This window comes from Tauraco erythrolophus, chromosome 10 (assembly GCF_009769465.1).
Source record: "Tauraco erythrolophus isolate bTauEry1 chromosome 10, bTauEry1.pri, whole genome shotgun sequence".
NCBI lineage: Eukaryota > Metazoa > Chordata > Aves > Musophagiformes > Musophagidae > Tauraco > Tauraco erythrolophus.
Window position 1 is genome coordinate 10,136,706 of NC_141474.1, and position 12,960 is coordinate 10,149,665.

The 12,960-nt window shown below is 34.9% G+C and overlaps 1 protein-coding gene across 6 annotated transcripts in view; it reads right to left on the minus strand.

The window, feature by feature from the left end:
- Positions 1 to 12,960, minus strand: part of KCNT2 (potassium sodium-activated channel subfamily T member 2) — a 145,607-nt gene that overhangs the window by 102,381 nt on the left and 30,266 nt on the right. For all 6 annotated transcript variants that reach the window (XM_086617174.1, XM_086617173.1, XM_086617171.1 and 3 more), the window contains exons 2-3: positions 10,739 to 10,818; positions 3,242 to 3,341 (exon numbers count right to left, since the gene is read on the minus strand). In XM_086617174.1, the coding sequence (XP_086473300.1) occupies positions 3,242 to 3,341; positions 10,739 to 10,818 (180 nt within the window). The remainder of the gene's footprint in view (positions 1 to 3,241; positions 3,342 to 10,738; positions 10,819 to 12,960) is intronic.

Genomic DNA, 12,960 nt, shown 5'->3' on the forward strand with positions numbered 1-12,960 from the left:
TTATTAAATGTATATGGGAACACGATCATAAAAATATATGGGAGGAAAGGGATATTAATTACATTATTAAGTGTTCTATAAAATATATGCAATAGTTTGAAATCCTAGGCAATGGATATAGACATTTTAAAAAGTAAAATAACTTTTAGAAAGTAGTTCTGAATGTGTTCTGTACCTGTAGATAAAGGACTATGAAGCATTTCAGGTTACATTTTTTAAAGATTTGTTTTCAAACATGTTCCAATTTCAAAACAAAAGAAAAAACTAAAATTATACTTTCAAAAGCTGAACTAAGTACATAATAAATATTGAAGATCAAGAGATACTAGAAATCCTATCACATGGATAGGCTGGGCTAGTAAGAGCACATATACTTATATCTGCCATACTCTCAACAGGAAAGATTGCATCAAACTACAATTTATATCCTCTTCTGAGGATATGTGAGGAGGACTAGACATTCATGCAGCAGTAATTCAAGTAAGAAACTGGTGAAATCTATGTAAAAAAATAGCTGCTATGTACATGTGATGTTCTATTGCTTTGAATTGCTGGCAGAAATGCTGCCTTCAAATGGTCTTGTAAGGATGTGGGTATATATATTTTTGTAAACAATGAAAAATATTCTTGATTATCCTTGGCAAGCCAGGTCAGCAGAAATGAAAAGGATTTGCAGACCACAGATTAGAAATAGCTGTATTTTTACTGACTATATGTGGGACAGGTGCTAAATGGTATCCATTAATAAGGACACTTTATGTCTTAAGGTCTTCCCTGTACACCTGCTGTGCCTGAAGGAGTAAACGAAAGATACTGATTTGTGCAGGCATTTCTGAAAAACAGGAAATAAATCTACAGGGGGAATCTGTGATAAAAAGCATTCCTCCCAGAGCTGTCATTTTAAAAACAGCCAGGTGATAATGTTTTCTGTGGCCATGCTCTCAGCACACGGGTAGTTTCTTTCATCAGGCTGTGACACATTATCTAGAAAGGATTTTTTTTTTCATAACACTGCATTTGTAAGAATGTATTAAGGCAGTAGTTGTGCATTGAGCCCTCAGGATCTCTGTGGGCAAAACCACTGATATTAATGGTGTACCATTTGGGCACAGGGCTAGTTTGTCTGGCATAGCTTCTAGGACTCGGGGCTTAGTAAGCATGCTGAAGTGACTTCTTTGAAATTTCTCAGCCAGACAAACATTATACAGAGACTGAACAAAGTGACTAGTCTCTTAAATATACTACAACACAATATAAGGGAATAATATACATAGAACAGACAAATACGCTCTCTGGCTGGTGAATTGTTGAACACTTAGGTTAAAGGAGCAAACATTTCAGGAGGGGTCTAGGGAATTAACCAGTCTGCAAGATGTAGAAAAACCTTTGCATGTGAATACAAAAGTATTGAAGTATACATGTGGCAGAAGTGCTGATGTTCTAATCTGTTCTGCCTACCCAGACATAACCTTGCAGTATAACATGCTCATTTGGGCTCACTAGAGTTCTCATAACAATACAACATCAGCAGCTTCTTCATGCCAGAAACTATTAATAGCTGTAAAATTTCAAGACCCTGAGCTTCTGTGCTACCATGCCTAAATTTCTAAGGATGGATTTTCTCTTCTCCATCTCTGTTAAAGGTTTTGAAAAATCTTAACTGCTTGTTTCCTCTCCTTGAAGAGATGTTCCAAGACACATGTGGAGTCAAAAAATAGTTTTTTGCAGTTCTTTTCCAGGGATATTTTTTTCTGGCCCTTTTTCAGATGTTCTAATTTCTTACCATCAATTTTGACCAAAAAAAATTCTCAAATGCATCTTCTGTACTTCCCATTCACACATTCTTCTCTCATGCACTCCTGAGTAAAGCTGATATTCTTTAACTCACTTGGCTTTGGTTTTGATTCTTGTAAAATATCCTGTGCACTAGCTTTTTTTATAGTACTACACTTGTTAGATTTAACTGATTTTCAAATATTAGAACTAGATGTCATGCTTTGTCCTTTGCCTAACATTGTGTGAAGAATGCTTGTTCTATCATCCCAAGCTTAGTATTTTCATCCGTGCTTTTTTTCTTTCAGTCTTTAAAGCCAGCAGAATCAAATCAAGTGAAAGTGAGTAAGTTAATAAAACATGGCACTTATTAGCATTTAGAATTGAGAAGATTCAATATATCCAGGATATAAATACCACTGAAGTAGAGGATTGAATAAATTATAACTTCTCCTATAATTGGGGGTTGATTGTATAACACACACACACAAAAAAAAAGCAGAGTACTCAATGACCCATATAGAATACCATACTGACAGTAGTAGGTATGCAAAATCATGCATTATGACCATAGATCATCATGAGTTTAGAATGTACTTTTGGTCAACCTCTTTTCTAAGTGTTTAGAGAAAGCAGAGGGCTAGAAAATTATCATCAATATCATCTGAATTAAAGCTCAGTTTCATGTAGTTGTCTGTTTGTTTCTGGGATCTGGGGTTTTAAGTAAAATTATTTAAGTAAAATCCTAAGTAAAACTATTTAAGTAAAATTCTAAAATTATTGTTGCATAAACTAGCAACTAGATATTTGCAATTTTATTTTTATACACACAGACATAAATATGATACATAGAAATGTTATATAATAATACATAGAACCATAGAATCATAGAATGGTTTGGGTTAGAAGAGACCTTAAAGATCATCGTTCCAAACCCCTGCCACAAGCAAGGAAATTTTCTACTAGATCAGGCTGCTCAATGCCTCATCCAACCTGGCCTTGAACACTTCCAGGGATGGGGCATCCACAGCTTCTCTGGGCAACCTGTTCCAGTGCCTCACCACCCTCAGAGTGAAAAATTTCTTCCTTATATCTAATTTAAATCTACCCTTTTTCAGTTTAAAGCCATTAGCCCTTGTCCTATCCCTAAAACCAAAAGATATGCTTGCACAACTGTGTCTGATGCACAGTATCTGCGCAAATAGCGAGGATTACTTTAGCAGTAAAGCAAAAAAAGAATATTGTTATGTTAATTCTTATAGCCATTCACAATTCTTGATATATTATTATAGAATTATAATTATTAGAATTATAATTATATTATAGAATTATAATTCTTTTAAAACATCTGTAAAACTTAAAGCCAAACCCCTGTTGACAGAATATCAAACATATATTCATTAAATTCTTTTATTTCCTGTAAGTTAAATAATGCTTTGAGAGCAGAAATAAAAAAAAAACACATTACCATCCAAGTCCTTGTATAGGATCATCCAGGAGCACACGAATTATGTATAAGAAACAGCTTAGTAGCTTGAGAGAAAAATTGAATAATCGTATTCTCAGACCTATTTTTAAAAGAAAAAAAATACAGATAAATTCTCTTTCTTTACAGTTTCGTCCACTTATAAGGTAAAACTGAAAGGAACTAGAATAGTGATGCTGCAACAGAGCAAAGGTTGATCTAGCCAGTAACTTGTCCCTGATATGGGTGATTGGCATATCATATAGAAGAATATAAGAATAAGCCTGTTAGATACACATATAATACAGCTTTCTAGCTTCCAGAAATCTCTGGGTTAAGATTTAGTCTGTTTTATTGTAAAGAACTATTCAGTCATTTGTTTGAAAGCTATTCAATGCCATTCATCTTTCCTGATGCCATTCTTTGGGTCTTTTGTAGTTTCACAAGTCCGCTTTCTTGAAGGGAACCAGAACCACATATGGTAATTGAGATGCAAGATACAACGACATGAAGAAGACATACTTTCAACCATAGGCAGAGAATATACAATGGCAAGTATTTAAATATTCATATCTGAAAGTCTTCATGTAGTAGCTTCTCATAAGGAATATATTAAACTATCTCAATTTATAAAATATTAAACTGTAGTTATTTAATGTTGAAATTGCATAATTATGTGTCCAAGAATCAGGACATCTGAAAGTCATGCTGAATGCACAACTGAACTGAATCAACAACTTGTTCTACAAAACATGTGAATATTGAAATGTTCTAGCTGAAAGGATATATCATAAAATATTACATATTTCCCACAAACATAAGTATAATGCACAAATACTTCAAAGGGATTCAGATGGACATTTGCTTCTGTCACATGGGCAATTTATTTCAGTGCTAATAGGAGCCATTATCTACTACAGTGGAACTCAACTGTATTTTAATCAGATTTTACATTCATTAGAGGATTAGAGTGTAAATTCTCAGTCTTGTTATTAAATTCAATACTCTTAAAAATTTACCAGTGTAAGTATTTGTATCTAACTCTTGGTTTTAACTTTTCATTCACTAATTAAGCTAAAACTGCCAGTTGACTTAGGTTCAGTAGGGGGAGGCCACTTTAAGCATTAATTTTTTTCAGTCTTGTGAACTGATAGTCTAATTCTGCACAGCTGAACCCTTCTGTCCAAAGCAGAATACCATTGACTGTGTCTTACACAGATGTGACTTCGTTTGCACCTAGTCATAGTAAAGATAGTATCTTTTACTGTTGTGTTGCAAATACACTAGCAGGTCTGCAGAACTCAATATTATACTTCTCTTGTTTAAGAACTATAGCTTCATTATGCATACTCAAAGCTGTGTGCATACATTCCCTTTTAAGGAAAGAATCACAATTATCATATGGTAATATCACATACTTTTTAACTTTACTCAGTCCTAAGTTCAAAATGAACACCTTACAGATAAAACAAATCACCTTTTGTATCTACTAGTTCCTCTACGATTAAAATGCAATCTACAGCAAACAGAGTAAAATAGAAAATACATTCTTAAATATTCTACCATGCAATTGCTAAAAGAAATCTTTAGGTTTATTACACAACACTGCTTACTGCTTTTAACTGTGAAGTTGCAGTTATCACATGAGAACTGGATGGACTTTTACAGCATCTTGTCACTTGTAAACTGGGGGTTAAAATCCTGTAGTCCCATGAGAACTCACACAGCTGTTATTGGCAATTAGTTTTGTGAACATTAACCTAGTGACTCCTGCTGTCCTATCAAGAGTAATTAGTCACAGGCTATTTATTCCCCAACGTGAGTGAGGGGGTTGAACTAGTAAATGGATTCAGAGGTTGTAGAAGGTAAGTGAAGTGTGTTGTCATTTGACTAGGAAGAACCTCAATACTTTCTTTGAACAATGCTATGGTGGGGTTTTTTTTTGGTGGCTTTCTTTGAACTGTTGCTAAAGAAAACATGAGTTGTTTGTCTGTACTAACCCTTTTGTGGAAATCTGCTGGAGTAAGAATGGTTGCTGTAACAATGGCTCTTACAAGAAGAATAGATAATGTTAAAAAAACCCAAACAAACAAACAAACAAAAACACCAAACCCCAAACAAGAAAAGCCCACCAGGTTTTCTTTTCTTAACCAATTTTGTGTTGCCTAACTTTCTTAGATAAGTACAAAAGTCTATTATTTGTTTCTTCTAGGTTTTAGCTCTGTAAATGTTGATCTTGGTGTGAAACAGTTCTTTTCTGCATTGATAAATGGCCTGGTTTGTAATCATTACTTGAAATTGTATGTTGGCTTAAATGCCAAAAGAAAATGGTGTTTTTCTGATTAAAAACTGCATCAATACAAGGCACCCATGCTCCTGGCTGCTGCCTTAAACTCTTAACTCTCAAATCTTAGTCCTGAAAGATCTAAAACTACTTAAGCGTTCAAATATTTAAGCTCTAGAGATCTATTCCAGGCTATGCCTAAAAGTGCTTCAGTCTCTGGAGATCTCCACAGCAATGGTTATTTCTCACAGAATATAAAGCAGGATTTTCACACCAGACATGCTTTCATCTAAGTGTTCTTAGTTAGCATAGACATAGATTGTGTATAATGGACCAGGTTATATATAAAGTAAGGCAGTAGGATAGGTCTCATACCATAAGCAATGGGGTCAGTTATTACAATATAAATATGGAAGAACAGACTTTAAGTCTACTCAGTTTCAGAAGGTCCTAGTTCTGTATCCCTTAGCCTTTAGAAATAAGATGTGCTGTCAGAGGGACCATATGTAGTCACCCCTGCTAAAGATTTAATAATTCATGTAAGACTAAGAAATAAGTATTCTCTCTGGTCAAAATCTTCTGTAGCCTCATAGTTGGGGATGTCACCTGTGAATTGGAAAGAATGCATTTATTCCACTATCATGGAGATCTAGGATTTCAAATATGGGAAGGAGGGGACAGTCACTAGAGAAGGCATTTAAAATAGATTTTAATTTATTACTCTGTTACAAAGAAAGTATTTCATATTTCTGTTTGCTGGCTATTTCTGTCCTCCATTTTACATGTTGTCAGTGGATCAACATGTTCTTCTTGACTTTATTTCTTTTTTCTGCTCATAGCCAGATTGTCCAAGTAGCAGGATCATTTGCACAGAGTATCTCTGTTTTGACACTGGTGCCTGAAACTTCAGATACATCAATCATACGCTGTTATCCAGTTATGTTTAATGAGATTGTAATTTCACTGTGTCCATGTAATCATGGTGTTCCATTCATTGTCTTATTTAAAAGCAGAAATTGATAACAGTTCAAAGTTCGTTTGTTTTGTGAAATAAATGTTAACTGTGTCAAATGTTAATGTTTCCTTCTCAGTTTGAACAAGCATTTCCTACTTTTTGTGGGCATTTTTAAGTGAAGAGTGATGCATTATGCTTCACTAGTACTAAATGTGACTTTTGCTTTTATTATAAATTTGTGATGCTTCCGTTACAAGCACTGTCAGAGATTAATCCTTTGATTTAGAGATCTGATCTAAATCAAAGTGAGAGCCAGAGATAACGGTTGAAGACTTTACGATCACCTTCCATTATTCCTTTCTCATAAATCTCTAACATATTTTTGGTTTTGAGCAAATTCATCTCAGCAGCAGCTGGCTTTAGGAGTTGGATCAAAATATACTGTTAATAATTTATACCCTGGTGAAGGTTATCTTTTATTCCCTCTCCACCGAATTGCTTGCAGAAGATTGAGTGGAAGCTAGGTTGACATTAGACATAGATGAAGGCTTGTTTTATCAGTTGATAGGAATACTTCCAAAATCAGAATAATGAATGAAGCAGTTGATATTTCGTGCTACTGGTCTACATGAGATTTAGATCAGAATAGTATTCTGTAGAAAATTCATAAAATCCTGAATTTGACTGCTTTGGTTGACAAAACCATGTGATATTACACTCTGTTTTAAATTCGCTTGTGAAGTCTTAAGGATTAGCAAAACTGTTTGGTGAGCATGTGTAGTTTGATTTAGTTATACTATCTGAAAATTTGCTGATACTACTGACAATTATTTTCTCAATGATACTAATTACGTCTTTAGTATGTGAAGGAAGGTTTTCAGTGTTCTTGCTGAACACTGACTAAGATCTAAAGGGCAACATCTTTATTTATCAGCTCTTGTTGAACACTGACTAAGATCTAAAGGGCAGCATCTTTATTTATCAGCTCTCTGATACCATTGGGCAATAGAATCCTCCAATTTCAATGGAGGATTGAATGAGTACATTTGAATGAGTGGCAGTTACTATCTCAGCAGCAAGCGTTTGGAAATTGTAATTTAGAGGATTCTGGTTGTTAGTATTTGGAGAAGAACCAAGATCTGCATAAGCAGGAGTATTTGACTGAACTTACTAGTTGTGAACACTTTGAGGATTTTTTTTTTTTCATTCAGTACAGTAATAATTTTCCTGTATTTCCTTTTTGTTTCTCCTGAAAATTGCCTTGTTTAATATCTAATTGTTGGTTAAAGCTTCTTGTATCATGAGAACCAGTAGCAGTGCTTGGGTAATCTGTCAGATGCTAGTGGGAAATGGCATGTCCGTGCCATAAGCTGCTGTAAGTACAGTAGGCGCCCCCATTCTCCAACTTACTTTCTGTGAACGGGCTGCGTAATTCAACAATAGAAAAAACATGCCTCATCTCTTAGAGTTTTCTTTGGAGTCCTCTCCTGAGGACCTGTCAAGAAAAGAAGGTGCCCATAATGACAGTGTCTCTACTAGCTGTCTACAGGAAGAATGCATTACTGTGTTTTCATTTGTTAATCAAAAACACAGTATGCTTCTACAAAATTTACCTCAGCTCTGTATGGCGTCACTGTGTAGGAGAATTAATCAGAATCTGGATTTCTCCAGCAATCATCAAGCAAGCCAAGCAGAAAAATTCTTGTGCTACTTGTCTACAGCATTAACCCATTTCCAATAAGATGAATTAACAGTTGCTTCCCACTTGTGTTTATTTCAAATAAATTTCCACACCATTCCTCTCCTTTGGAACCATACATCACACTTACCTAATCAGAACCTAATAGAGATGTCCCAGTATAGTAACTTATGACAATTCTCTTAATTTGCTTAGCCAGAAGGGTATGCATTTGGCAAAGGAATGGCCATGAATTCATACTAATTAACTAACTTCTGGTTTAATTTTTGTGCTGACGATCATAAACGTATCTATTTTTAGAGTCTACAGTTCTGACATCAAAATATGTATATATATATGTATTTTTTTGATTTGTGAAGATCTAAGTAGGGAAAAACACTTTCACTTATCTCAAGTAAGAAGGTACTATTTGGAACCTTTCTATCTTATCAGTGAAGAGAGATTTACGGTGAGCAAGGCCATAACTTTATAGGTGTTCTTAGTAAGTAAGCAAGAATGCATCAAATCCCTGTTTGTTCCTGACCTAGTCCACAAAACAGGCTATTTATTGTTTACAGCTTCCCAGACTGACTTCCTAGCCAAGAATAATACTCTTTCCTAGTTTAGGATGCTTTTTCTATTTTGTCTTTTACTCCATTACACACTATATCAACGTGAGAAGTCAAAGGCTATGAAGATATATAATACTTAGACATGTAAAATCACAGGGAGAAAAGCAGAAGGGAACTAAAACCATTTGAGAAGTTGTAGTGCAATTAATTACATTTATAATGTAAATCTAATTAAACTCATTTATCTCTAACAAGAATCACAGAATGACTGAGGTTGGAAGGGATCTCTGGAGGTCACTTTGTCCAACCCCTCATGCTCAAGTAGGGCCACCTGAAACTGGTTGCCAGAACCATGTCTGGATGATTTTTAATATCTCTGTGGAGGAAGACTCCACAATCTACATTTTTTTAAAAAATGTATGAGCAAAAATTCATTCTTTGCAACACAGTTAGATTTGTAAACATAAAATGGAATATGGAATTGTTCTTTACACATCTCTCTTCTTTGTTCTATGCATACTGTTTTTGTACACGTTCTTTTCATATTGGCCTGTAATAGGAGAGCTCTAAAGTGTGCTACTATGGAATAAGAATTTACCAAACAAATCTAGTTAAATGTATAATAATGTGGGAAAGAAAACTATGCCCCATCTGAAGTTTAGAAGAGAAGACATTCTGAAGGCTACCCACATCATTTATTAGCAGGGGTAGTCCTCTACTTTCTATGCTATTTAGGGACCCAAATTAAGATTACTTTTCCCCTGTGTGTCCATGTAAGTGTAATAAATAAAGCTTTCCCTATGGATGAACGGCTAGTAGATTTGTTAAACCTGATTCTCCATCTGGAAACCAACAAATAATTCTGAAGTGCCTTCTTTTTTCTTAAGGGAATATTTTGCTTATCACACTTGGGAAGTTAGAGAAGCTTAGCCAATAAAAACATGATGTTCTGTGACGTAAAACTAGTATTAATTTAATAATAGCTCTTACAGATAGATCTTTTGGTCTTGTGTTATTTTTAAAAACTTGATCTAGTCTCCCATATTTCGCGTGTCTGGGGTTTTTTAGATTGGAACACCAAGAAAGTAAAGTTTTCTTTTCTCCTTTATCTCCTTTCCCAGACACAAAGCTATGGAACTGTCTTAACTCTATTACAAAGGCCAAAATGTATTCTTTCTATTCTAAAAGCTTTTCTATTCTAAAGCTATTATAAAGCTATAATTTTAGTTCTTTACAGGTGCAGGGCAAATGAAGGTAAATTCAGTCCTGCTTCTGAGAGGAAAATTGAGGTTAGTTTTTCCTCTTCTTACCTGTGAACTCCGCTGCTCTAATTCAGATTTTATAATATAGAATGCCTTCATCCCCTTGGGCCAGCTGCATGGATGTATATAAAAATATTAATATCTTAGTTCCTCCACATGACGCTCATCTATGATGGCAAATGAATTTAAGTGCATATGTCAATGAAGATACTGTTAAATCAGACTATGTCTCTGAGGTACCACACTCAGGACAAGGCGGTATGTCCTCTCCACTAGTTTCCTTCCTAAATTGTTTTTTTTTAGTACAGATTAAGTTTGAAATTTATTTAGGAATAATTAATAAAACTGAACACTTCAAAAAGCTAGGTACTTCTACAGCTTTTTTACTCCAGCATCTCAGAGGCTCTTTGCTTTCCCAGACACAAGGTCATGACTTGTCCATGAGCATTGCAATGTCAGATCCATGCAAATTAGCCAACTTGATCACAATACAAAAATAAAATCATCTCACTAATTGTTTGATCCTACAAAATAAGTATATTGTTTTTAAGTTTAAATTATACTTTCTGAATTTATTTTGGATATTATGTAAAACTGACTCCTCTACAGGGTAAAATTTTGGCTCAGAAGAAAATTAATGATAGCTTTGCTATCATATCACGCTATCATATCATTTTTGGCTTCATTGGAATTCGATTCTACTCAAAGTATCACAATTATGCTTAATAGAAATTAATCCAACTGCTTACTTGATCTTTGGTTTTTGATGAAGAAGAGCTTTAGTCTCTCTTTAAATGTATTTTCATTCATATAGAATTCAACTTGCACCCTGAAATATAAAAGGAAGTATTAGAATTGAATATGAAAGATTACTGTTTTTTTTCTAAATAATTTGTTTCCCTAATCATCTATTCTTTACATATAACTGGAGGAACATATAGAGAGCGTTCAGCCAAAAGCTCACTTGGATTTGAATGACTATGTTAAAAGATTAGGAAAAAAAAAACCACAAACAAAAAAAAAACACCAACAAACAAAAAAATGATTTAGTTTATCCTCTTTACATGCAGAATCATTTTCATACTACTTGGACACTCTACACTGCAAAATCAGGAGCATCTACGTTTTTGGTATTTTTATTGGAAGACTATTCTCATATCTGTATCTTTGTAAGGAAGATTTCTGTGGTGTTCAGGTTAAACTGTCCATCTCAGTTTAACTCCCTTCCTGTAAAACTGACGTTTTGATGATTCCTCTTTTTTCCGTCTGGTTCATATCTCAGTTAAGGGTTCACTTGTTTGTGTTCACCTTTAATCAAATGCTCATCCACCAAATGAATCACCTTCTCTGAACTTTGCTTTTGTCACAATGAAATAGTGAAACCTGAAAGCAAAATTATATTGCAATCATACAATATCGTACAGAAAATAGCTCCCCTTCCTGATTATATTAAAGCAACAGTAACGTCTTTTTTTTCTCCCTTCCCCTCAAATTTGCCAGGATGTATTTCATGTTTGTGTAGCTCAATTCAGTCTGAGTACAACTCATGTAACAGTTCTAGAACTAGAAGAGAGAAGAAAACTCTTGCAGGAGCTGGCAAAGGGAAGATGTGCATTAGTTGTACATAAGAAAAACGTAGGCCGTGCCAGAGTTGTGGAGCTGCACTGCTTGCTGTAGGGTAAGTGCAACATTAGTTCTGTTTCCACTGAAGTCCCTGCTCTACCCAGCTGACTGGATTTCCCTCATCAGTCCCAGTTCTCTTCCAGTAATGAATCACTTTACCTCAGTAAAATTTCTGGGCCTTCTTGAGAAGTCAGTTCTCGGTTTGAGAACTGTTCTATTATTGCTAAAGAATAAAGTGCCATCACAAAAGTAAGTTACTTCCTTACTTCTTGATTTCTCTGTATACCATCATGTGTTGCAAAATTGCATATACCTTTTCTTTCATTGGCATACTTGATCTTTATTGGAGCATTTCTTTTCAGCAGTCTTTCTTTCATTGAATGACTGTACTTCAATTACCTGTTCTTGTATGTACTGTCATGTTTTTCCCTTTTTGCATGTGAAGTCTTTGCTGAAACAATTTTCATGTAATCTAATGTTATCTGTAGTGTCTCTTTTTCCCTCAAATACTTGTCTAATACCGTATATTTCTGTACACTTATGGAATTGGAAGATTATTTAATTATGGGCCCAGAATGAATGGCATCTCAAGTAATGTGACTTTTTTAATGCTTGTTTACTTTTTAACAGAAGTTTAGGCATATCACTTTGTAGGACAAGGTCAGCATGTCATAAAAAAGGAGGCTCTTTATGACCCATTTAGTGAGGTCAATTAATTTTAGGTAGTCACTTAGCTTTGGCATGGCTTATTGTAGTGTTCCTTGTAGAATGGAGAATTACACTGCTTCCTGTTCAGAGGAAGCAAAAACATAACCTTATTTTTAAGAATCTGTATTGGAACTGAGCTCTAACAGGGAATTTTGATTTTTTTTTTTTTTTTCTGTGCAATGACAAGTTTGACACAGCTGTAAGAGCAACCTCTACCCTAGACCAATTTTTCTGCCCTATCTGGCTCTACCCCTTTTGTGGTAAGATCTTTAAGTAGCTGGAATTAAAGAGGAAGAACCCACCTGCCCTCTGCTTTTTAAACTAAGAGTAGCCACAACTGCATATTTCAAAGAGCTTGGGACCAGAGGAATGTCCTACAAACTGCCACCAAACTAGAGGAAAAGCTGATCACATGAAGAGTAACTTGTTTCTGGGCTTTTATTGAGCTTAAATATAGACTAAGTGTTGTTCAAGACTGCAGGAGTTGTTGCCATTAGCATAAGTACAATTTAGACGGTTGGTAACCTTAAGGCAAGTTAAGGAAACACGTCCAGGTGTTAATCCGTAGAAGAGCAGGTTTATGGGGGCTTGAGCTTTGTTTCAGTTCTTTTCTGCACATTTGCCAAGGTGCTTACTGTCA